At 39.9% G+C, this 27,968-nt stretch overlaps 1 protein-coding gene across 2 annotated transcripts in view; it reads left to right on the top strand.

Moving 5' to 3' along the window:
- Positions 1–26,946, top strand: part of LOC131233032 (heavy metal-associated isoprenylated plant protein 39-like) — a 28,006-nt gene extending 1,060 nt beyond the window's left edge. Inside the window, exons 2-4 of one of the 2 annotated variants that reach the window (XM_058229596.1) lie at positions 25,542–25,572; positions 26,097–26,172; positions 26,261–26,946. In XM_058229596.1, the coding sequence (XP_058085579.1) occupies positions 25,567–25,572; positions 26,097–26,172; positions 26,261–26,577 (399 nt within the window). In that variant the 5' untranslated portion in view covers positions 25,542–25,566 and the 3' untranslated portion in view covers positions 26,578–26,946. The remainder of the gene's footprint in view (positions 1–25,541; positions 25,573–26,096; positions 26,173–26,260) is intronic. The other variant, XM_058229597.1, reaches the window with a different exon arrangement.
- Positions 26,947–27,968: the final 1,022 nt, after the last annotated feature.

The following is a 27,968-nucleotide window of genomic DNA, read 5'->3' as shown; positions in this document are numbered from 1 at the left end:
AAACTTTGCAATTTAATTCAAGTCAGTCATGCATCTTATATTACTCATATACTTAGTACGTACATACCATAGGCACTGCATCATATATTACTACCAATCCAATCTGAACCGACCTAAAGCTTAAACTAAGACATCTGAATGCCAAAATTACATTTTTCCTTTCATAAATTGTCAGTGTCCTTGCAATCAAGGACCAATCAATCATATGTCAGGATTCGATCAAAGATTATAAGTAAAAATTAGATCTCCACTTTTGGTGACATCCTAGTTATTGTTAATGTTTTTTGAAAAAAGAAAAAATTAAAAATTTTCAAGAGTCTGAATTATGTGATTAAACCTTATGGATTCTTATTTAGATAAATCCAAGTTTCTATGAAAGATTTTCTTTTTTTTTTTTAAATCATGAATCCTAATAGTACATTTTACCTATCGAAAAGTGTCAATGAACTTGTTGATTCTAATGTAGTCAATCTTCTAAACTAGAATTTCTTAAATCTATCTTAGGTAAAGGAGAGGTGAGAATCAAACATGCTAGCCATTGGTTGGGGCTAAGAGTGACTCACTCACACTATCCAAGTAGGTGGAGCTCACGCGCATTAACGATGATGGATGAGGGAGGGAGGGAGAGAGGGTATTCTTTCACTCTTCTTCTCACTTCTTTTTATCTAATTAGTGACGCTGCGGAGAGCTAAAGATTTTAGGTAGACCCCATTATAATATTCTACCACCATGTAGTCTTCCATATGCCCTACTACATTTGATCCTACCTTATTCCACACACACACACACACACACACACACACACACACTTCCATTAAGTATGAGAATCAACTAAAGATGTAATACTTATGCAGATTAAGTGGTGGACTCTCATATCTAGATCATTAGATTATCATTAATCGCAATTAAAATAATTTTAATGGTAAAAAAAGGTTCAACAATTAAAAACACTTTTAAAACCTTATGTGTTCGGGGTGTAGGGTTTCGTAAGGCGTGTAAAGTGCGGAACATCCAAGCAATTTCTAGTGCACACATGAATGGCTTCCTAATCAGGTATGATCATTTGGTCTATGGTTATTTTCTTTATGATTTCCATCATTAGTGTATAGATTGGTTTGTTAATGTTGCAATTTAATCTAAAATTGGGTGTTGTAATAGATGTCTTAAATCAAGTTTGTTATTGGATCTGTCGATGCAATCGACAATCTGTTCAATGTCACCTTCAATGGCATCGAACAGTTCTCGAACCCATCGATGTTTTCTGAATTTTCTTCAATTGATCGCTTGACTAACTGGGCACTTTTTTGATGCCATCGATGAGTATTCGATGCCATCAAAAATTTTTAAAAAATCATGTTTTGTTTCTAGACAGTTGAGATGTTAGTTCGATACCATTGACAAGATTAGTTTGATGGCATCGACAAGGCTTCGATGACATCGAAAGATTCTGCGCAAATTTTACACAAAACTACGAATTTGCGGGATTTGTTTTCGATTTTGTTTGGAATTCTTTCCAAAGTTATATATATGGGTGTAAACAGGATTGGTAAGTATTCTAAGGGTTTCTAAATCGTCCTAGGGTTTCAAAGGGGTATAGTAAGGGTGAGATTCGAGGTTGTTCAAATTGGGTAAGCTTTCTCTCTTTATAATTTTTTCTTTCATAGTGATCATCTGTCGTTTCGTGCCGTGGTTTTTTCCCAAAAGGGTTTTTCCACATTAAAATCCCTGTGTTCTCTTTGTATTTGCTTGGTGCTATTGGATTGTTATCCTATATTCATCTCTGTGTGCTTTCTCGGTTCCCCCAACAAGTGGTATTAGAGCGAACCTTGGGGCATAAGTTTGAATCTAAGGGATTAGTATTAATGGGAAACACTAAGTATGATATTGAGAAATACTCAAGCAAAAATAATTTTGAGTTATGGAAGGTTAAGATGATTAGCCTATTAACTAAGCAAGACGAAGATGGGGCTCCTGAGGAGCGATGACCGTCTATGAGTGACGATGATTGAAATACCCTTGATAAAAATGCCTTATCCTTTATTCATTTGTCTCACCGATGAGGTTCTCTACAATGTTTTAAAAGAGAAAATCGCAGTGAGTTTATGAGCGAAGTTAGAGGACTTTTATGCCAAAAAGTCCCTTGAAAATCGCTTACACTTGAAGCTGAAGTTGTTCAATTTCAAGATGATAGAAGGTGGAGATGTGGAGGCCCACATTAATAATTTTAACAAGTTAATTTGTAAGTTACTGGACATGGAGGAAGTGATCAAAGATGATGACCAGGTATATATTTTGTTAAACTCTTTGCCGGCCTCATATGAGCAATTCAGGGACTCATTGTGCACCGAGAATTCGTCCCTAAGTGTGGCCACCATTATCTCATCCCTTCAGGGTAAGGCCATGAGAGCGATAAACGATACCATAAAGGCCTATTCAGATGCACTGATTATGATGGGTAGAAATTCTGAGCAAGGTACAAGATCTTCAAGGTCAATATCTAAGTCTATAAGCAAGGCCAAAGGTAAGTTAAAGTGCTGGAATTGTGGGATGGGAGGACGCATGAAGAAGGATTATACAAATCCTAAATCTAAGAGAGAAGACTCTGAGGCTTCGTACAGGGAGGCCAACGTTGCCATGTCCAAAGAATATTCGAATGGATGTGAAGGTGATGTATTGTTTGTGTCTACAATCGGACACTTATATTATGATCATAGGGATGAGTGGATTCTAGACACAAGGACATCTTATCACATGATTTCTTATCATAATTAGTTCACTAGCTACAGAGAGTGCGATGGTGGATAAGTGTTTATGTGCAATGGCATTTCCTTTAATGTTGTGGCTATTGGTATGGTGCGCATCAAGATATTTGATGGGACAGAGCATACCCTGACTGAGATGAGGCACGTTCTCAACATGAAGAATAGTTTGATTTCTCTCGGTGCACTTAAGGCAGGGCTGCAAGTTCACTAGATTTGAAGGTGTCCTTAAATTATTTAAGGGGGCACTGGTAATCATGAAAGCACAACGACTCAATAACCTTTATAGGTTGATCTGGAGCACTTCAACAGGTTGAGCTGTAGTGGATTCTACCTCTGCACATATGTGACATGCTGAACATGGCCACATGAGTGGGCAGGGCATGAAACCTAAGCTGCGTAGATAGAAATACGGAGTAGGTGGAGCAGCCACCTGTGAGAAAAATCACACCGCATAATTGCACGTTACCGGAGAGGTACATGGACGACTCCAATATTACATACGCTCTTGTTACAGACGAGAGGGATCCGTCTACTATTTAGATGACTCTTGGTAAGCCTGGCGCTGAGAAGTAGAAGGCGACTCTAGACGATGTGATGAACTCATTGTATCAGATCGATACATAAGAGCTGGTGGAGCTTCTAGTAGACCGAAAAGCGATTGGATGCAAGTGGATCTTTAGAAGGATATAACACAGATACAGAGTGAGATTGATAGCGAAGGGTTATGCTCAAAGAGAATGGATCAACTTCTCAAAGATATTCGTGCCGACGGTGTAGCGGGTGTCTATCAGATTCGTATTGGCACTGATTGCCCAATATGATCTTGAGTTGTGTAACACCCTGAAATTCGGGGGTCGTGCATACGCTCGACTCCCGAGTTCCCAAGGGTCACTATTAACCGATTTTATTAATGCATTTAATCAGGTTTAGTTGCGCAACCTGAAGGTTCCTAGAGCATGAAACATAACCACGACAGTCTATTGAAATGAGCGAAAAAATAACATATATTCATGTACATGACCAAAAATGAAAGGGGCGCATATGACGCTATCCAACAAAATTTTAAAAGAATAGCAAGCCCAAAATAATAAGACTGAGCTCCCTGCTCAGCGATTCAATCCCGCCTCTCAAGCTAGCGGTGAGCCCTCCATCAACTGAAAGTAGGATAACTCGTCCTCCTCGTCGAAGCTCGCCTCACCAGGCTCCTCTGCCCCTGTACCACCTGCATCTATAAACGGGTCTGGTTGGTGTTTTAAAACACCGTCCCAAAGTGGGAGTGAGTGATCAACTCAGTGGGTACTATTAGTCTCAAGTTATCACAGGCATCAATTATAATACGGTCATAATGAAAAGCAGACAATCACATACGTCTAAGTAATCTTATTAATGCGCATGTATGCAGCATGATATGATGCATGCCCTCACCACAACACTCCCTCGAACGACACCATCTAACGATCGCCAATGACAACACTCCCTCAGTGCGACCTCGACTACCGAGTCGCCACCCTAACAAGTGCGATGCAATGCGATCGTGTTATCCGTGTTATTAGTTAGGTCCATTCATCCAGTAGATTTGGAAATCTGGTATACCCCACGTATCAATGCCCTAAACGGGTTGCGAGGCTAAGACCCCCCAATGCGTGAGACCGAGATCCCGCAGTCCGTGATCCCGTCGGGTTCCTCATCCTCGATTTCAAGCACATGAGGAGTGCCGTGAGAAAGGGATCGCTCGCGATGACTACGGGGAGGCGAGGTACCCTAACATAGGCTGACAGCTCGGACACAGTGTTTCATTCCACTATGCCCGGCTCACGAGGCTGTGGACCAATTATAAGCAGGTTATTGATGGGCTGCCACGGTTGTAGGGTATTTCAGGTTCTATACATAGGTGAGCAAACAGGGTTAGCAATCAAGGTTGGTCAGGCAGTAGGCTAAATCGCACGAGTCAGGCGAGCGTGAGACGAGTGACATCGGGCACAAAGGACTCATGTAGTCGAACTACAGCTAGAGGTGGGCATCGAGTCGAGTCGAGTCGAGTTAGGCCAAGCTTGGCTTGGCTTGTCCATGGTGTACTCGAGTTCGAGCTCGAGCTCGAGCTCGGCCTCGAGCTCAACATTGAAGCTTGGCTTGTTTGCCAAAGCTGTCGAGTCGAGTTCGAGTCGAGCTAGTGGTTCGAGTCGAGTCGAGTTTACCTCGAGTCGAGCTCAAGCTTGTTCATATCATTCATCATAGGTTAAGTTATTAAAATTTTTGCTAAAAAATACAAATTAAATGCCACATTACTAAGACATAAATGATAACCTTTAAATACTATTAATATCATACCACAAAAAATATAATTTGTCCTCAACAATCAAAATCAACATCAATTTAAAATAGTTAAAATATATAAAAAATTGTTAGATCCGTTCATGAAAAATTTCAAAGCTTTTATTCCTTCAAGCATTCTGGCCCGCATTTTCAATTTCATTCTCCTCTTCATACTCTTCAGCATCAAAAGTGTTACCACCCCAAACTGGATGCAACCAATCTTGCGTACATATCAGTGCTTCAACTGTATTCGAGGCGAGTGAGCTTCGATACTTGTTAATTACCTTGCTCCCGGTGCTAAAAGTTCATTCTGATGCCACAGTTGAAATTGGAATTGATAAAATGTCTCGTGCCATTATCGAAAGTCTAGGGTATTCACGAGCTCCCGACTTCCACCATTGTAAAAAATCAAAATCATTATCTTTTATCCTTATGACTTGTTCCTTTAAATACTTGTCCACTTCGGATTCAGTTTTTTGCGTATCCGTTTCTTCTTCGTCTAAAAAAGACATAAAGTCATGAAGTCGCTCGCCCACAGTAGAAGAACTATCCGCAGTTTGAGAAGTACCTATTGCACTTGATGGATCGGCCGAATTATCAACATATGATGCGAACAGCTCTTCAATTGCAGCATTAATAATGGCGGTCTCTGCTGAAACTCTTTCGGAACTGGAATAAAGCGATCTGAAAACAAATCTAACCATTGCCATCTTGCATCGTGGATCCAGGACAACTGCAATGGCCATTAACAAGTGGCATTCAGCCCAATACTTATCAAATTTCATCTGCATTCCTAGAGCCATCGCTTTTAAAAATTTCAGACCATCAGCAGCACATTTTTTAAGCGCATTCATAATGAAAATAATTTCAGGAAGAAATAAATTTGCCGTGGGATACTTATTTCCTGAAAAAATCTTCGTGCAGTTGTAAAAAACTTTGAGAAACCTATGAACATCTTCAGCTTTCTTCCAGTCTTCATCACTTGGCACATATGCATACATTTTATCACGTGCCGCAAGTTCAGGGAATGCAACTTTAAATTGTAAAGCCGTATCCAACATTTCATAAGTGGAATTCCAGCGAGTGCAGACATCTAACTTCAACTGCTGTTTAGATTTCAAATCCAAACGTTGGATTATATCATTCCACGTACTCATTCTTGAAGGTGACCCCCTTATATATTTAATGTTATCTCGTATGTTTGCAATCGTCGAATCAATTGCTTTCAGCCCTTCTTGCACGATCAAGTTGAGTATGTGAGCACAACATCTAACTTGAAATATTTTACCTTCGAAGAATAAATTTCCAGCAGCCTTGAACTGAGTACGTAAGAAAGAAATCAACGTATCGTTGGACGAGGCATTATCTAAAGTAATTGAAGAAATTTTCTTTTCAATACCCCACTCAACAAGACGGTTGTAAATGCAATCGGACAGTACCACACCGATATGAGGAGGAACATGACGGAAGTTTAAAATCTTCTTTTGTAGTTTCCAATCCGCATCAACGAAGTGTGCAGTCAATGACATATATCCCTTTCTCTGATTTGAGGCCGTCCACATATCAGATGTCAAACTTATTCTGGATACGGATTCCAGGAGAGCTTTCAAGTTAGCTTTCTCAATGGCATACATCTTCATGCACTCTCTTTTCACAGTATATCGAGAGGCCTTCTCACATCTGGGATTTAGAAATTTACAAAATTCCATAAAAACTTTGCTTTCTACCATGCTGAATGGTTTCTCATTGACTATCACTAACCTCGCAAACCACTCATTCAATTTATCCGGGTCATACTTATACGTTGAGAGTACAGCTTTAGAGTCGTCATCTTAAGAAATATTAAATGAAAGTAGTTGCTGGACTCCACCCTTCGATGTTCTTGGTTTCTTCACACATTTATCTAGATGCCTCTGATAGTGAGTTGTAGAAGAACCAGAATGCTTGCTATAAAGAGTCTTACAAAACTTGCATCTAATCTTGATAGAACCATCTGGTTGCGTGATCTCATCAAAAGATTCCCATATTATCGATCTTTTTTTTCCTTTCATAGAACCTGAAACTGTTTCAACTTTGTTTTCTAATTTTTCTTCATCCACGGAAAAAGAAGAATTGATTGACGCATCAGGGCCAGGAGTACTTGGGTTTTCTTCAGTAGTCATCTAAAAATCAAAAGTTAATAAGAGTAGGGTAAGATCATGGATTTTATAGGTTGAAGAAATCAGTCAATGACATTTTTATGTATATATAAATATATAATACAAATAATATCGAGCCCCTCCATAAACTGTAAGACACAAGTGTCTCAAATAATCTCCTAATAAATAAATTTACCAAGATACATACATAACACAATTTTATATTGTATTGTATGGAAAAAAAATAATTTGTATAATATTTTTTCTATTAATTTAATATTTTAGTAATGTAAAAATATTATTATTAAGATCTTACCACTTATATTCAAATATAAAAATGGTTAGTCAAGTTACTTTTTTTTTTTTTTTTTTGTAAATCAAAGAGAGATTGTAATTTGTAATTATTGTATTTTTATGATATCTTACAGCCAGTAATTCTAATTAAGTCAATTACTGCCAACATAGTTGCCTTCCCATGTACTTTTTATACAATTGTCTAAATATTGATGACTTATTAACCAAACAAGTGGCATGCATGTATGTCAATCATGACCATCTAAAACAGCTCACTTAGGATACGGCCTTACCTATAAGGTTTGGACCATAGATGATCACCTTTTTAATTTTCCATTTGCTGGCCATACTTAGATAATCAAGACCATTTTATCAGTGTGGCTATTGGGGGCCGTGATTTGGGCACCGTAGATCAACGTAAGTGTACGTCGTCGTGGATGAAAGAGAAATCATCACCTGCATTTAGTTTTTTCCCATGGGATCCACCCTCATTGAGTTACCATCCAAAAATCAGATTAGTTGAACAATCCTGGCCTTTGATTCTTGAACACTTGTTATATTATCTAATAATCTCAGTTTTCAGTTCATGATACATAAAATCCGGTACCCAATATTTGAATGGTTTCATTTGAATTATTTGTATACCAATGTAAACGGAGAGAGAGATGGGAAATTAATTGATACTCTGCTTGCCTGCCTATGACGCTTGATATGCAGTCACTTAAAAATGATATATTTTTGGAATATATTGACTCAAATTAAATAAATTAAATTGTAGAATCCATTTGATGGACAGTTAACATTATTTATAAGCCCTTTAGAAATAATCAGCAACAAAGCTCCAGCAGCTGTGGCCAATTCTGGAGATCAAAATCTCAAAGCCAATATAGGAGAGGGTCCTAAAGTAACCACATTCCAGATTCTTGTTTACTGAAAATCCGGTTAGGAAAGGTTTATTGGCACGATTCTGTTAAGATGATATATATGGAGTTCCAAAGAAGAGTTTGTGTTGTGTATGGTAACTACCTTCTCTACTCATAGAGAGTGATTCAAGAAGAATTTCTTCATGGCTTATATTTCTAGTTTATAAAAAACTCAACTGTTTGGATGATGGTCATCTCATATGGCCATGTCTCCATGGCTGTAAACGATGGCAATGGCATGGTAACATACCATCTAGCATACGGTTTATGACGTCCTAAACCTTTTAAATGGCATTATGTGGTCGCCATTATATATAATGGTAGGTCAGCCCAAGCACTGTGGGCCCCACCATAATGTATGTGTTTTATCCATGCCGTCCACCCATTCTTTCATATCATTTTATGATATGAGCCCAAAAATGAGTTTGATCCAAATATAAAGAACCGCACGGTGTTGATTGAACGCCCACCGTTAAAAACTTTTTAGGATCCACAAAAGTTTTGGATCAAGCTGATAAATATTTTTTCCCTTCCTCCAAGTCTTTATTACCTAATCAATGGGTTAGATGTCAAATAACAATAACAGTTGGCCCTACGAGATTTTTAATGGTGTAATTTAATCACTACTGTTTTCCCATGGTGTGGTCCACTTGAGATTTATATCTACCTCAATTTTTTGTTCAAGCCCTAAAATTATATTTCAAAATGGATTGATGGCATAGATAAAACACATATATCATGGTGGGCCCACATAGCACCAACCACTATGCACACCAAATCCAACGCCGGAGTGCATGAATCCATTGCTCCAGCGCATACTCCAAGGAGGGCTTCACAGCCCATGCCTTGAATTGACGTTGCCAGAGCTCCTTTTGGCAGATTTCTATCTATTCTCTTGAATGGATTGGCTACTCATAGTCGGTGCTTTGTGGGCCCCATCATGATGTAAGTGTTTCATCCATTCCGTCCATCTATTTTTCTACATCAATTTATGCTAATACTCAAAAAAAGAGATATATCCCGGTCTCAAGTGGACCACATTACAGGAAATAGTGTTGAATGAACTTCGACCATTAAAAACTTTTTGGTGGCAATAAAAGTATTGGATAAAGTTGATCTTTGGTTTTTCCCTTCATCTGGGTCTTTATGACCTAATCAACAGATTGGATGTCAAATAAACAGTACAGTGGGCCTTAGGAGGATTTAAATGATGGATGTCCAATCATTGTTGTTTTCCTGTGGTGTGGCCCACTTGAGATTTATATCCCTCTATTTTTTAGGAGAAAGACGTAAAATGATTTTTAAAAATGGATGAACGGAATGGATGGAGCATATACATCATGGTGGGGCCCATAAAGCACCGACCACCAGAGGCTGCTGTCAAGATGAGTAGCCTATCCGTATGACCGTATCCCTCCTCTGAACAAAACCTGCAACCCCAGTTCCGTCCATCCTCTCCACTTCCAACCCTCCTACAATTATAGGTATTCTTGGACCCACGCTACAGGCAGATACATGAGACATCTAATCCATCCACTCATCAGGTGGGGCATCAGGCGGGCCATCATGAACCCGATTCAAAATCCAAGCCACTCATCAGGTGGACCCCATTCTCCAACGGAATCAAAAAAGACGAAAAAAGAAGAAGAAGAACTCACCTTGTGATGTTGGTCGGGCGGGCGTGCGGCGAACAGGGGCAGCGGGATGGGTGGGGACCGTGGGGTAGAGACGGAGAAAGAGAAGAAAAGGGAGGCAATCGTGCAGGTGGGGTGGGGACGTGGGGTAGGGTTTTTAGTTTTTAGTTTTTACCATTATATATATAATATTTAACAATATATAGAAACCTATTTCTAACGAGCCGAGTCGAGCTCGAGTTCGAGTTTCGAGTCGAGTCGAGTCGAGTTCGAGTCGAGGTAAAATGGCCCATGGTCGAACTTGACTCGAACTCAAATCGAGCTACAATATTTTAGCTTGACTCGGCCCCGACTCAGCCATTCAAGCCGAGTCAATCCGAGCTAACTCGAGCCGAGTCGAGCGAGTTATTCGAGCTAGCTTGACTCGTGAACAGCTCTAACTACAGCCACCCGAACACACCCGCCCAAACCCACAGGTCTAGCCATAGCATAGTCCTACCGATGAGACTACCGTTTCTCATCATGTTCCAGACCAACCCATTAGAATAAAGGTGATCTATAACATGCCAACTATCTAAATTATCAATTGACATAATAATATCATATTCTCATGCATCTCAACCATACAAACGAATACTTCTACCAAGCAAGTAAACATTTTCAAGAAACAAGGTGCATGTGAGTGTGTGGGTTTGTGAGAAAGTTGAGCACTTCCTCCAACTAAAGAAATCATGAGCACAATGGTAGTAAATTATTCACCCAATAAAGCACAAATATGAGAGAAAAGAATCTACACCCATGAGCAAGCTATCATCTATACATAATATCATGCAAGAGGCAAGATCCATACCAATTTAAGAACTAGGCATGCAAACTTATACAATTTCTAAGGTTCCTCTAAACTTTTCAAATATAGCATCCAAGTATTCACAATCATTAAACTCGTATTAGAATTAGTGCTAGGCCACCTAAGAACAATAGTCCGCACCTTCGAATTCGTTGGAGGCTTATGAACGACCTAGGAGCGGGGATTTTGGGATTGAATCGCCGAAATCCCTAAAGCATACATTTGTATGTTAGAATCCCATGTAAGCCTCTCCTCTACACAAGGGTTTCAAGCAAAAAGGATGAAGGATCTTACCTAGACAATCAACGGACGATTCTTAAGGTTGTAGTGTTGGGTTTTCCCTTTGGAAGAAGGATAAGGAGATGCAAGATCGGCTACCTTAGTCCCCTCCTCGATCTAGGGTTCACCTTGAATCTCCCTCCCTTTCTCTTTTTCTTCCCTTCACTCTCCTTTACTCTCTTTCTCCCTTGGTGGTTGTAGGAATTGAGAGAGTGTTATGGGAGCTAGGGTTTATTCCCTAGACTTGGGCCCTTTGGCCTTAAGTTTCCTCAAATTTCCAAAATAGCCTACTAGGACTCACTTTTGGGGTTGGTGTGGCCTTAATACTCCTTTGGCTACCAAATTTAGTGGGTAAGCGCCCTGTGGCCCGATTAGGGCCCGTGTAAAATTTGGGAACAAACGGATGGACGGTTGTGGGGTTTGAGTTAACGGTTCTAACCTTTAAACGACCTTTAGGGGTCCATTCTGGTGATTGGAGTGGTTCTGGTGGTCCTCTGGCTATGAAATTTCTAGGATAGATGATTCATGGCCCGATGAAGGGCCATGCAAAATTTGGGGACGATCGGATCTGGGGATTGGTTGTACGGGTTTGATTTGTGATCGATGGTCACCGTTCCACGATCGGGTCCCAAAGTTGGTGGACGGGTGTAGGAAAATTCATTAGACCTCCACCGTAAATATGGAAGAGATTCGACGGTTGGATGGCCTGGTATCTCGGTTTCATTTGAAAGCGCCAGATTTCGGTCCTGGCATTGGTGGGGTGCATTTAGTTAGTGCTAGATCCCACTTCTGGGTGTCCGCTAGGTCTGTGGTCCGCGATGGTCCACAAACCCAGTGAGATTTATGGTCCCCTTTATTTTTAGAATTTTCTAACCTTCCTATGTCACGGTGTAGCCCACACAGGCTGTCGATAAGGGCAAATGAGCCATCTGGCTAGACGGCCCGCACCGGGTCCTGTCATATCCCGACCGGCTTATTTTAATGGGATAATCTTAGGTTGATTTGCTTGTGGTACCTCACCGCACATGGTTTAAGTGATCGGTCCTGCGAAAAATTCTACGTGGACACCCCAGGACACTGTACTGGTTGGACGGTTTGTTACAAGCTGTAATGAATGGATGTGGAGATTTTACTTCTACACGGAAAATTGAAAAGGTTGTTTTTCATAAAGCAATCAGAACGGTTCGAAGTTGTCAAGTCTTTTAACCATAAGTCACTATGACTCATTCTCAGCACCACATGGAATGGGCTTGGACTTGTAATATAGGACCATTGTTATATGCACCATGTTTTACAAAATTTTCTACTAAAGCTTGAAGCAAGGCCCAAAACAATCCCATACATCACTTCAAAGAAAGGGCTTCCAAAACTCAATTGTAGGCCCACCAGAAGGACCTCTCTCTGCTAAGAAAAGGTTGGCGGGAATTTGGGAAGCATTTTGAAGTGAGCTGTCAAATACCAATTTTGAAATGAGCAGAGATTCCCGCCTATAATTGTTGGAACATGGGGATGTTTGCATCGAATTTCAGTGTTCCCTGTGCATACAAAATCTTTTCTCTATAAAATATTTTCTCTTTATTTATGAACTTTTACCTGTAGAATCCGGGTCCTCTACCCGGCATAACAAGAAATTTCTGTTTTACTGCAACATGATTGAACCACATCATCACTGACGTTGCCTGCACTACTACATTAAATGCAGTATATGATGACATGGCTTAATTAGATTGCAACAAGCAGGATTTTTCTGCTCTGTGGCATGCAGATGATCTGGATTCTTACTTATAATATTTATGAATTCAGATCATTTATTCATCGCAAACAGAAAATTTCTGTTTGTTGCGATCTAGCTGGGCCACATCATCAGACATTACATTTAATGCAGCCGTTGACAATGTCAGTGATGACGTGCACTGATCATGATGCAGCAAAATAACAATTGCCTGTTTGTGGCGAGGAGAGAATCTAAATTCAACATCTATTAAAGAGAGATGCTTTAGATCTCTCCTAGTTCCACCACACATGGATAATCAGATCCTTCGACCTTGACAGTATATTAAGTTCACCTCACATATAATGGGAGACAACATCAAACCACTTTGGCATATGTGAACCATTTGATCAGTGGGCTTTCATATGGATGGTCAAGACCGTTTACATAAAAATATATCAAATCAGCAACTTGATTTATCTGTTTGTTAGGGTATATCATAGATTGCATACGTTTGTAAAGAATCACTCTTATTAGACAAATATAAACATCCTATCCGTGCATTCAAGTAGAAAATAATGCCAAACCAATGATCAATTGGATCACTCGATTAGTACAAATTTTGAATTGTAGTCAACGATATGTGCTCTGGATCTAATGGACGGTTTGGATCATTCAAATGGACAGTCCAAGTGAACTGATGCAACTAGGAGCACTATAACTTATAGTGCTCTGAGAGCACTAGAGCATATCTCTTTATTAAAATAAGAGAGTTTATCCTGTAAAAAATTTCGTATCATAGCAGGTAGCAAATAGATCTGCTGTGGGACCCACCTATGATCTTCAATGACCATTGGATGGGTGGGATCAACCAAGGACGCACATGGCCGTACAAAACCCTGCTAACTAAAATGATCACGTACGGCCTTATCCAATCCACGGATTCTTTTTTGATCTTAACGTCCATTCCCTGGCCGCTTAATTGGATGGCTAGGATCATCCAATTAGGACGATTTTTGGACCAGCAGTGGCCCATCCAACGCAATAGTCATGGTTGATCATAGGCAGCCCCACCCGACCATTGCTTGTTAAAATGCAAATTCGTCTATATTAACACATTTGGACTCTAGTTAATGGGGGCCACCTACTCGATTTTGCTCAAACCTTCAACGAACTGGATCCAGTGACTATTGATCAATGGTCAAGATTGCAAAAGTAGACCCAAAATGGGCCTAGATTCCGGTTACACTTGTCATGCCTCTTGAATTTTTGGCCCACTAAATAAACAGAGCATGGTTACATGAATGAAGCAGATCTAAATCTCAGGTGGACCACATAGGAAACAGTGGTGATTTACCATTACAAACTTTTTGTGGGCCACGAAAGTTTTGAATCAAGCTGATATTTGCACTTCATCCATATCTGTTTTTCCTTATCACCAGGTTGGATGGCAAATAAACAGTGGGCATTCAATGACTACTCTTTCCTATGGTGTGTTCCAATTGAGATTTAGATCGGCTTCATTTTGAGAACTATGCATGGTCCCTAAAATTAGCTGTTGAAACTGATGGATGGCATGGATATACAACTAAGGGTGCACACGGTTCAGTCGCTCCCAAACAGTTTGAGGAAAACTAGAACTTCGACCCAACCGTTTGCACGGTATAACCGAATTAGAACTGGACCATAAAAACTAGTTCTGTTTTATGGTTCTGGGTTTTTTATAATCCAACTGACTTGCTAGGTTTATTATTATAATTCAGCCCAATTGTATGATTTATGATTTTTTATTTTTATAATCCAGCCCAAGTTCCTCTCCTGAAAATATTCACATAGAGAAATCATGTCATAGTTTGTTTTTATGATCCTTTTGTGTTCCCAAAATGACCTTGTTGCCAATGTTTATTTGTGTTGTGATCAATTTAATAGATGGTATAGTCTTTATATTAAAAAAAAGATAATAAAATTTAAATATATATCGACAAGGGTCTAGTTCCACTTCCAGTTCACGGTTCGGTTCAAGCCTACATAACCCCAAATCAAAAACCGAATCAAACTAACCAATTCTTTCATTTTAAGAACCAGAACTGATGCACTTCAGAACTAGATCAAACCATGCGGTCTGATCAATTCTCGTCCAGTTTACTGGTTCTACCGGTTCCGTGTGCAACCCTATACAATACATGTATCAAGATGGGCCCCATGACAAGTAAAACATCTTACATGGAGTTATCCGGGTTCAATATCGCATGGGCCACCTTGATTTCTGGGTTGATATGATAAAGTGGCTGGACTCTCCTCGAAAGGAACTGCCTATATGCGGTCAAGTGTGCATCTTTTGGAATACTTTCAAGATCCAAACCACTCATCAGGTGGGCCCCACCATGGAGATGATTGGCACAAAACACTAGGTGGGTAGGCCCCACATGTACATTGGTCAATGGTCAAGTCAATGCATATTCCCTTGCGCATGTGCCCACGTGAGTAGCTAACGGTAAGTTCCAATGGTCAGAAGCCATACGGGGCCTACCAATACTCCCCTCAGAAATTTAAACCGTCCATCAGTTCCACAAGCTCACAATAGGAGCCCAAAAATAAGCCAGATTCAAAAGTCAGGTGTATCACACGAGAGGAACAGTGGGAAAGGTAACTACCACCGTTTACACCTTTCTACAGCCGACCATAATGTTTATATGCCATCCAAACCGTTCACAAGGGGTTATTATCACTGGATTAAAAAGTAGGCACAAATAATATCCTAACCCAAAACTTATGTGGCACCCACAAAGTTTTCAATGGTCTGCGTTCAATCCCGCCGTTGGTGTTGTGTGGCCCCCACAAAGTTTTTGGATTCTGTTTATTGTATTGTGAGCCTGAGAAACTGATGGACGGAGTGGATTTCTCACCAGCATCTCTGTCATCCCCAGATAGCTTCAACCACATGAACTTCCTACATCGGCCAGACAACAAAAAACGGTGAGGATTGAATGTCCACCGTTGAAACATTCATAGGCCACAGAGTTCTGAATTAAGCTAATATTTTTGTGTTTTCAGTTCATCTCATTAGAAATGACCTTATGAATGGTACCGATGATGTAATCATTACTGACTTTAGGAAGGTTTTACCTATAGGCATTTTACTACTCATTTTTTTTATTTTTATTTTTTTCCCATCGTGTGGCCCACAATAATTTTGGATATATCTCATTTTTAGCCCATATGGTAATATGATTTGGAAAATGGATGGATAGAGTAGATTTCTCAAAAACATGATGGTTGGCTCCATTCAGCTTCCTGTAGTAGAAGCAGATTGTGCGATCGATGTGCCACACACCACCGACCTCCCTAATGAATTGATGTCACTGAGTTATGTGGGCCCCATTATCATGATGTATTTGTGTATCCAAATTATCCATCAAATTTACCGGATTTTTTGAGGGCATGAGCCAAAAAATGAGGCGGATCCAAACCTAAAGTGAAACACACCATGGAAAGCAATAGGGCTAGGACGCCTACCCTTGAAAACTTCTTGATGGCCACTTAAGTTTTGGATCAAGGTTACATTTGTATTTTCCCTTAGGTCTGTATGACCTTATGGACAAGTTGGATGGAAAATAAAATTTATGGTGGCCTTAGGATCATGGGAGTCATTGTGCCCACTGCTCTCTATGGTGTGGTCCACTTGAGGTTTGGATCTACCCCATATTTGGGATCATGCCTAAATCGAGGGATGGATAGTGTGAATGTAAAACATTCGTACATCATGGTGTGGCACACATAACTTAGGGATGTCAACACACCATGAACTCTTCGTGTAGTTGGTTATCACAACGGTCACCAAATGGGAAATGTTGTATTGGTGTGGCCCACCTGAATCACAAGTTGACTTGATTTTTTAGCCCTGACCTAAATTTTGATGTTTCAACTATAGATTAGAGTGGATTTTGCATAATTATCATGGCAGGCCCTATGAAAGCAAGGGTGGATGTCTTTCTCTTTATTGTTTCCTTTGACATTTCCCACTTGAATCATAGGTCAGCCATATATTTTACCATGCACCTACCATGAGATTATATATCTAACGTAGATGTCATATAAACATTACGGTAGACTTGTAAAAAATCAAGGGTTAGTGTCCCATAATTTTCCTTTTTAATATATATCATTTTAATACTTGGGATGGGAAAGCTACCGTTATTTATGTAGAGTTGTTTGGCACATGGTATTAGATGGGATTAGGTGGCATGGAATTGCATTTGGTCCAATGCAGGGTTTATGTAGATTTTGAAATCCATCATACATGTGAGCCCCACATTGATGCATGTATTTTATCCATCCATACACACCTTTTGCACATGACATTCTAATTATATACATGTACAAGTAACCGACATCCATTATAAATTTGGTTCATTGTTTACAATGCTATAATCAACCAAGCATGCAATTATTGTGTTTTTCTCATGGCAATAATTTTATCCCAAACATGGGAATTGGATGACCCAAATGGTAATTCCAGATATGCAATCATTGTGCAATAATAATGTTAATCTCATCTAATATAATTCCATACCATTTAATCCAATCTCACGTACCAAACAGGTCATGGGCCCTCCACAATGCATATGTAAGATCTATCCCAACCATTATATGATGCTAAGCCCATAGCCAAAAAATCAAATTAACCCATGATTTAGGTGGCTCATGTGAAAGGAAATTATTGGGAGAGAGATGTCTAACCTTGATTTCTTACAAGCTCACCATTATAGTTTTATGAAATTCACTTCAACCACCAGATGACACATAAAAATTTTGGTCTGAGTCCCAAACATCACGCCCATATGTGATTCAAGGTTAGAGGATGTTGTCCACTTGAATCACGCATGAGACCAGTTTGTTTTTATGTTTTTTGTTTTTATGTTTTTATCATACGCCTAACAGGTGGTGGCTCACCCGAATATTAGGGTGGACTTCAGTGGGGCCAACTCAAGCCTCCAAGTCCTGCACAATTAAAAAAATCTAACCCAATGTATTAGGCCGATAAGTACTCAAATTAAGGAGGTAGTTTATGGAAACCACTTTTGAAAATGGCACCTAAATGTATATTAAGTAGGTAGGTTTTTCTTTAAACTTCCTAAAAAGCATCGTATGAGGGGATTGCGTGGCACATACTTCCAAAGTGTTGGGATGCAGCGATTTAGCGAGAGAACACTCACCTAACAACTTTCAAACAATATTGAAACCCTACCTAATGAGATTTGATCGGTCCAGCCCTGTGATACCATTTCATTACCTGCTCAACTGAACCACTTACAAGCACACTTTAAGTGGTCTATTTTTTACATCCTACCCTGCCCGGGTCTAACTGGGAACGAGCGAGAGCTTTGAGTGGCCATCGTTATGTATGGGTCATTATCCACACCATCCTTCCATTTTTCATATCATTTTAAGGTATAATATAAATCCAAAAATGAAACAGATCCCATGCTTAAGTAGACCACACCATAGGAAGCAACGGAGATAATGAGAAATAATGATTCTCACCGTTGAGACTTTTCTATGGTCCACCCCAATGTTTATTTGCCTTCCAACCTACAAATATTAGCTCCATTCAAAACTTTGTGGTCCTCAATTTGTTTTCAATCGGTGAGAGTTTAATCCCTATTTTGTACTCCACTTGACCCTTGGACTTATCTCATTTTTGGCCTTATACCCTAAAATGACGCATGCATCAAGGTGGCCACTCAAAGCTCTTGCCTATTCTCAGCTAGAAACCAGCGGAGGTAAGACAATCTGCGTTCAAAATCAATCTTATCCATTCATTTTGCTAACTTGGTATTAAAACATGAGACAAAAAATAAGTTGGATACAAACACAAATGAGCTACACGGTAGGGAAGTAGGTACTGAGCAATTACTGTTGAAACATTCGTGGGCCAGGTGAGCTTTTTTTTTTTTTTTTTTTTCAGTTCATCTGAGCGGGAGTGACTTTATGAATAGTTTGGATGGCGTATAAACATCAAGTACCTTAGGAAAGTTTCAACGGTAGCCATTTCCCTCCCCACTTTTTTCCTATTTTGTGGCCCATTTGAGTTTTAAATCCACTCCAGTTTTTGGCTCAATTCCAAGCATAAGCTAGCAAAATAAAATAACGGAGCGGATTTCCAATAAACATCACTATGGGCCCCACTTAGCTTCTGACTGCACAGAGGAAAGGTGGGTAACATTATTTAGTGACCCAGATGATGCCACTAATCCGCAACGGATGAACATTCCAAAACAAACCTCCTTATAAGACAATCCTGTCCTTTATTCTTAAAAAAGGAAAAAGAACAGACCATTTGTAGTGGAAAAATACGGACGGTTGTGGCAGGCCGCGTCGGACGCGGATTAGGTGGTGGAGCCACTTCAGCGGTGGTGGGGGTGATGTGTCGGAAACGGTCGGGCTTACTCACTGCTGTAATACTGTAATGTATGTGTTTTATATCCATACCGTCCATCCATTTTTACTACTCATGAACCTAAAATTTGAAGTAAATAAGAAGCTCAGGTGGACCAAAATGGAGGAAGCAGTGAGGACAAAGATACCCACCGTTGAAACCTTCATAGGACTCACCTAAATGCTTATTTGCCAGCCAACTTGTTGATAATGTCACGCAGATAAAAGGGCAAACACAAATATCAGCTTGCTCTATAACTTTTGTGGCTCCTAAAAAGTTTTAATGGCCAGCTTCCAATCACCACTATTTCGTGTGGTGTGGTCTACTTATGGTTCAGATCTGTTTCATTTTTGGGTTTGTGCCGTAAAATGAGCTCGCCGAACGGACCGAACGCACGGATAAAACACATGCATCATGGTGAGCCTACAGCGTACAATGCATCACGAATCACCAATACACGACCTGATCTGCGTCCGCTCGCGTCGGACACAAATCGTGTAACTCAGGACGGTATAGGATGCTGAGTAAACTATGTAGGGTCCACTGTTACTTATGTCTCTTATCGACGCCGTTCATTCGTTTTTTCATATGTCATAAGCCCAAAATTGAAGCATATTCATAGCTCAAGTAGAAAATAACAAAAGAAACAGTGGTGATTGAATGCCGACCATTGAAAGTTTCTTGTGGTCCACATAAGTTTTATATCAACTTGATATTTACGTTTTTCTCTTCATCCATATCTGGGTGAGCTGATGAACAGGTTAGATGACAAATAAACATAACTGTAGGTCCTAAGAAGGTTTCAAGAGTGGACGTTATTATCCTCTCTATTCCCAATGGTGTGTTCTATTTTAGCTTTATATATGCCTTAATTTTCGGCTCATCATCTAAATTGAATTGAAAAAACGAATGGACGGAATGGATAGAAACCACACATCACGGTGGGCCAGAGAGTTTACTCAGTACTTACACGATCCTCCAACAAAAAAATGCACAGTGTCATATAGTTTTTTACTTTCAATTTTCGACTATGCACCCATTTTCAGTCATCCAGACCGTTAATATGATTTTTCTCATTATGGATGGATCTCACCATAAAAATTCCTAGCAAGGAAGATTCTATCCATTACATATCTGGAGATGGATGAGAACCCTTGATGATTTCATTTCTCAACTTTATACTCAAAGGTCTCCAAAGGAAGGGTTAGATTTTATAAGGATTTTTTCACATAATCATCTATTCAATCTTATTTCCATCATATCAACGGACTGGATCACTAAACTGTGGGCCTTGCTTACACGAACTTAAAGCATGTGCATACCACGCGGCGCATATAATCTTCGAGAGAGTTTCTTGCGGGGCAAGTCATGGGAAACTGTGGGAACGGAAGTGAATCCATCCAAAGATCTGTCTATCACTATAAAAGTACATTTTTTGTTGCTTTGCAGGATTACGTAGATGCTGGGTCATGCATCAACGATCCAAACCGCTAATCCAATTAGATCCACAGAGATATAACATGTGGATCGACAATATCCTGAAAATCAAGAGGATTGGACTGTGGATTCTATCAAAGAAGTGTCCTGCAAATCCAACGCTTAAAAAAGCACTCCACACTTTACCAGAAGAACACACAAAAAATAGACGATTAGTTAGATCCGTACTTTTTAAAATTTCATTCCATAGCCCACCCAAAGATTTGACAACCAGATCGATGGTCCCGATCTTCCGAAAATTTTTCCATTTATGCATTAATTTGTGAAATCCTTAGAACTTCCGTGCAGCAATAAGCACGATGGCATTTCTTTTATAGAAGTATACGTGCGAAGATGGGCCCACATTTAGGGCATGCAGCGATAAGCTCATGACAAATGAGCCATTTAGATAAGTCACACACATCACCATAGCGGCATAGCCACACATTGATTTTTGTAAATTTCTCAATTTAAATGTTTAGAAAGTAAATTGTCATATCCTCAAAAATCAAATAGGCTCTTACTGTTTGGCCGACGTTGATTATATTTCGTATATCCATTCCGTACATCTGTTTTAAAATCCCATTTTAGGTAATATCCAAAAATTAAATATGTCCAAATCTCAGGTGGACTAGATCACAAGAAACAGTGATGATTGAATGGTCACCATTAAACAATTCCCAAGGCCCACTGTAATCATATCCATAAATTTTATTTTCCATCCAACCCGTTTATAAGATCAAACAGAACTGGATGAATATAAAAGGCAAATATTATTTAGATACAAATTCTTGTGGCCTACAAAAAGATTTTAATGATCATGAACTATCTTTTCCAGTGGTGTGGTCCACTAGAGATGTTTATCTTGTTAATTTTTGTGATAACATACTTAAATGATCTGAAAAAACTGATGAACGGCGGCGATATGATTTCATTCATCAATGTGGGCCCCATACGGTAAGGGTAACACCCACTATGCTGTTGCTCGGGTAACAGCCAATCCGCTCCCGAAGTAGCCCTTCGTGTCATCGTGTGTATGTGCGTTGGCCGCGTCAACCCAGACCTTGCCGTGCAGCGCCCGGCTGCACGAAGATTACAGCAGCACCTAGCTCTGCGGGCCTACCGTGATGTGTGTGTTATATCTACACCGTCCATCGGTTTTGCTAACTCCTCTTTTAAGGCATGGACTCAAACATGAGAAAGATCCAAACCTCAAGTGGACCACACAACAGGAAACGGTGGTAAAATGACGTCCACCGTTGAAACTTTCTTAGGCTCACTATGACGTCTATTATCCGTCCAACGGTTTCATGAGGTTAATCTGACGTGGATGAAGAGAAAACGCTTATATCAGCTTGATTCAAAACTTCTATCTTGAAACTTTTTAATGGTGGGTGTTTAATCACCGCGGTGGGCCCCCATAAAACGATTTTTACAATCTGGTTTGAATTTAGGTTTTAACCATCCTTTTCAAACCAATTAGATGTTAGGGTCGTTCCATCATCTTGAAGTTTGGTGTATGCCGATATAGACGGCCCAGATGGACCTTCATGTATGCCGATGCCCAGCTACGGTTAGTAGCTTGCAGCAAACGGAAGCTGATCTGAGCCGTTGAATATCTTTTCAACCGGCTGATAGCCGCCCTGATTATTAAAAGGCGCGATCGATAGAAAACCAAGTGACGTTGACTTGCCGAGTCTTCGGTCATGACTGAAAGTTCCTTTCGTAGGAGCTTCCTGCGCAAGGATGCTGGGTCGGGCCAGCACCGTATTTTAATAAAAATATCCGTATTTTAATAAAAATATGGTGCTGGCCTCACTCAGCACTCGAGCGAGGAGGGTTATTTGATAGTCTAGTAGCCTATAATGCTTGATATACAGGCACTTAGAGATTGTACGCGTGGCAGAACAAAACACAATAAGAGCCGGTTAAATTGTGGATCCCATTGTTTCTAAGTAATAGCCCAAAACTTTTATTGGTTGAGAAATCATAGCATCTGATTTGTGAACACTTGTTTGTTGAAAAAAGAATGCTTCATATGTTTCATTTTTAACCGTCCAATAGATGTCCACCAATCCAATAGTGAGATGATGAAAGAAGCTACTATTTTTGGTTCATAAAACATATAAACTAAGAAGAATAATTTGGTTAGTTTAATTTGAATTACTTATATGCCTTGTGAGAAATTATAAAATAATTTCTAAGTGCCGGCGTATCAGTCTTCCCACAGCCAGAGCATCGAAGTTCTCTCTACCGACGGAGACTCTTCTTCGTCTTCCCTTTGTCGTCAGGGGAGGGGAGAAAAATGCTACACGTAATTGGTATCATCCAAACCGTAGATACTCTTTCCACACGCATCAACGTTGCGATCTTGTGCCAGATCCGAATGATTCAACTGGTGGATCCCACCACCCCTCATTGTACCCTGGCCCACAAGGATCAACCCAATTTAGTCATCACAAGGAGCTACACATGTATGAGGAATGGACGGTTATAAATATGACACTTGGACCTTGCCCTCTTCATTCCGTCGCCCATTATCAGGCTGATGTAGGAAATTGGACGGTTATGATAACCCGAGCAAGAGTCTACGGTCCACGTCTTACGTACACTTCCGTCACAACTGATGACTGGACGCCACCGGACTGGACGACAGAGGCCACGTGGCGAACGATCGGATCTCAATAGCACGAGCCAAAGTGGCACGTGCAGGGAGAGTCCCAATGGGATGGGCGTGAGTTTTTCTGCAACACAAAGCTGTGGGGTCCACCGAGATGTCCAGTTGAAATCCACTCCGACCATCAGCTTTTTAAGCTAATGTTAGTACGTGAGACTTAAAATGAGGTAGATCTAATACTCAAGTGGGCCAAACCACAAATAAAAAGTGGAGATTGGACGCCTACCATTGAAACCTTCCTGTGAGGCCCAGAAGTTTTGGATGATTGTAATATTTGTGTTTTTCCTTCGTCCCGTTGGGAATCACGTCGTTGGATGGTATACAAATATCACGGAGGCCCACAAGAAGGTTCCGATTGTGGGCGTTCGATGACACGTAAACATCCTCGAGGGGGATGCGGATTGCGTACTACCCCGTCCCTCGCTCCGAACGGGCAGTTCTGTGGGCAAGCCCACCGTGGCGTATCTGTGCATCCAAACCGTCTATTCCTTTTCTTAGATTATTTTAAGCATAAAAATAAGAATGAGATATATCCACACAGATGACTCTTGCATTTAATGCCATTGAGATTTAATGTTTTGTGCATTTTAATGCAACTAAGCTTATTATTGGTGTGGTCCGTTTGATCGTTGGATCTGCCTCATTTTTTTTTTTGTGCCTTAAAAAAATTTGAGAAAAGAGATAGACGGTTTGGATGTACAGATACATAACTGTGAACCTGCCTACATAACTGGCCGTTCGGAGGTAGGGACGGGCGAGGGTAGTATGCAATCCGCGTCTCCACGAGGGGCACAGGAAGGTTCCAGCGGTGGACGTTTCCTTCGCCGCTCTTTAGGGCTGCTTGTTTTTCAAGGAAGTGGGAAATACCCAGGTAAGTGGTAATAATTATTTTCCTCCGTAGTTGCCGCACACTTCCCCGTAGCTGATTCGACGGCCTACTTTTTTAAAATAAAAGTGACAAATTTTGTAAAACATTTGTGGGTCCCACCATGATGCATATCATATATCTACACCGTTCATCCATTATGTCAAATAAATTTATGGCATAAGACAAAAAAAAGAGGCATATCCAACACTCAAGTGGACCACGCCATAGAAAAAAGTGAATTAAATACTTATTATTAAAAACTTTTTGGGGCCATTGTTTCTTTTGGTATCAGCCAGTTGAGTGTTGGATCTAACTCATTTTTCTCCTTATATCTCAAAATATTGTGATAAAATGGATCGATGGAACAGATATATCATATACATCCAGATGGGGTCCTAAAATAGCCACTACTACTTCTGAACCGGTTTTCAAGAAGTGAAATCTCCGTAACTATTCAAACGCGCGAAACGGTAATAATCACTCATTTTCAGGGCGTGTTTGATTTTCCGGTAAAGTGGGTAAAAAAGTAATAGTTATCCATACATTTACGGCATACTAGATTTGACTGCTTACTTTTTGACACGTAAGCCAAAAATATTACAAAATATCTGTGGGTCCCATTATGATGCATTTCGTTTATCTACACCGTTCATCCATTGTTCCATTTGAATTCATAGCATGAGTAAAAAATTGAGGCATATCCAATACTCAAGTGGACCACGTCATACAAAAAAGGGAATCCAATACTGACCGTTAAAAACTTTGTTGGGCCACTGTTTCTTTTGGCGTGGGCCACTTGAAAGTTGGATCTCTTCATTTTTTGTTTTAAATTTCAAAATATTGTAATAAAGTAGATGGACGGTATGGATATATCATATGCATTACCTTGTAGTTCAAAAATTTAAATCATCTCTTTTAAACCAACTTGAAAGGCATAAATTCCTATGAATTTTCGAACGCGGTGAAATCCGTGTACTTTGGACTACAGGAAACGCGACTCCGATGGAAGACTCCTCGCGCGCGTGTAGCTGAATTGCTGACGGACTCCCCTATTTCTCCTTGACGACTACTCGTTTAAATGGACATCTCCATCTCTCTTTTCGACATCAACCATTCCTTCTCTTCTTCAAATCTCTTCTTCTTCTTCATCAAATCTCTGCTTCTCTATCTATCTTTCTACATCAGACATCAGAGAAGCTGAAGAAATGAAGGTTAGATTTTCTCAATTTCAAGCATACCTAATCCAATTTCTCTGTTCTGATGGTCTTCTGAATCATTGTTTTTCTTTATTTTCTTCCTATGAAGGGTTCATAAGCATTTCTTAAGATCCAAATTCAAGTCAGTTTCTCTTTTATAGCTTTTAGAATCTTGGGTTTATCTTTCTTCTTCTTCTTTGTTACTATCTTTTATTGAAATCCAATTCAAAAATTCATTTTTAGTGGTTTTTAGTATCAAGAATTTGTGGGTTTCTTTTGTTTTGATGTATTACTGTTTATTTCTTTGGTTTTGAAGAATCTGAAACTTTTTTTTCAAACTTTTTTCTTTTCTGATGTTCTTGCTTTTTGGAACATTTTCTTTTCTGATGTTTTTGCTGTTTGGGCATCTAGAAGAGCACTTGATGTGGGTTTTTTCTTGGAGATTTGGATTATACTTAGGATTTCTTATCACGTTGAATCTATTTGGGTCTCTCTCGTCTCATGATTTGATTGGATTTTCCATCTTCTTGTGATTGCAGAAAGTGATTCTGAAATTGGAAGTTCATGATGACAAAGCCAAACAGAAGGCTATGAAGGCAGTCTCTAGCCTTTCAGGTATCCTACCTTTCTTGGGAAACCTCAGTTCCTGAAATTTAAATTCCATTTGGAGGGAAACGCATATGATGGTTTTCTAATTGTGCAGGGATCGATTCGATCTCGATGGACATGAAAGAGAAGAAATTGACGGTGACCGGAGACGTGGATCCAGTAAACATTGTGCAGAAGCTGCGGAAGCTCTGGTTCACCGAGATCCTCTCGGTGGGGCCCGCAAAGGAGCCGGAGAAGAAGAAGGAGGAACCCAAGAAGGATGAGGGCAAGAAAGAAGATGCGAAGAAGAAGGATCCGAACGATCATATCGCAGAGCTTGTCAAGGCCTATCAGGCCTATAATCCTTATCTCACCACGCATTACTACGTCCCGAGCGCTGAAGAGAATCCGAATTCCTGTGTTATTTGTTAGAAAGATCCCAAAGAAAGGAAAACGACGTTGGAAATATCAGTCATGGTGTTAGAAGATCGATTCCCATTAGGGAAGAAGATAGTCTGTACATGAGAGTGTTTTTGTTTTTGGGGATGTATAGAGGTGGAATTATAGCATCTTAGATTTGCAGCAGTCCGATCTTGTGGGACCCACCACAGCAGAAGATCCTGACCTTTCGATCAGCTGCCGGCAGATCGATGCTGAATAAGATGAGATACAAAGCTGGTGGGTGATTGAAATGGTTAAGAAATTTTAATGGGCCCCACTAAATCGATGGATTGGATCAGTTGAGAATGGGCCAGATGTGTACGGTCTCCGTAATTCCTATAATAAGTATCGGTTGATGTATGAGTTTTTTTTGTAGAAAGTATATGGTTTGTAGATGAGTATCAGTTTTGGATCCTTACTCTGGCTCGAGTGGTAGACTCTCAGGAGGGTGTGGGGGTATGTCCGTGTTTAAAAAGATAAAAAAAATTAAAAATAAATAAATAAAAATAGAGAGTATCAGTTCAAAGAAAATTGGTGTTTTTTTGGTGTTTTATTTTTGTTCATGATGCCATGATATTTGAAAGGGCGGGTATTTGATACTCTGGCCGTATAGGATGTTTGATACGCAGGCACTCAGATTAAACTGAATAATAATTTGTGGAACCACTGTAGCTGAGCAATTCTAACTTCTCATATAGTCATATGTGGAAGACTCCCAGGAGTTTCAACACCGGGTCAAGGGTTCGAGTACCTATCAGTGTTGAAATCCCCCGGCGTACGTGTGTGGGGTGTGTGTGAGTGTGTAAAATAATAATAATAATAATAAATAAAATATGTGGACGCTTGTTGAAATTTTTTCATTTCTAACTGTCCGATGAATGTTCACAAATTTGATGGTTAGATAATCAAATAATTTTAATTTTTAATACACGATACATCTTAACTAGACTATTATTTAGACAGTTTAATAATAAGTAGAACTCCGTGTATGCAATTTCTAGGTGACCGTGTATCATCCATCACACTCTTCCAGAGTATTAATGTTTTTATCAATTTGAAAGGTAAATTTAGACGGGACTTTGGGGCATGGGACCCTGGGATCTTTTGTAGATGGAGTGCCCTTTCCAGCAGACAGGTGTGGTAGTTCACCACCATTTTGGAAAATGGCGGTGAGGAATCCTTCTCGGATGTTGCACGCATGTACCACCATCTAAGACGTCTAAATCGTAGGCTAAATTGTAAGGTGCACTGTGGATGAAGCATATCTTTAAAATTACACTAATCAAGCAATCCTATCCATTAAATTTTTTTTACAATCAAATGGATGGTTAAACATAAAATGGTGAGTAATCCAAATAATCCAAATTCGAATAGAAGAATTG

The sequence above is a fragment of the Magnolia sinica genome, chromosome 18 (genome assembly GCF_029962835.1).
Source record: "Magnolia sinica isolate HGM2019 chromosome 18, MsV1, whole genome shotgun sequence".
In the NCBI taxonomy this organism is placed as follows: domain Eukaryota; kingdom Viridiplantae; phylum Streptophyta; class Magnoliopsida; order Magnoliales; family Magnoliaceae; genus Magnolia; species Magnolia sinica.
The sequence above is the reverse complement of the archived record's forward strand: the minus strand, read 5'-3'. Positions and strand labels throughout refer to the sequence as shown.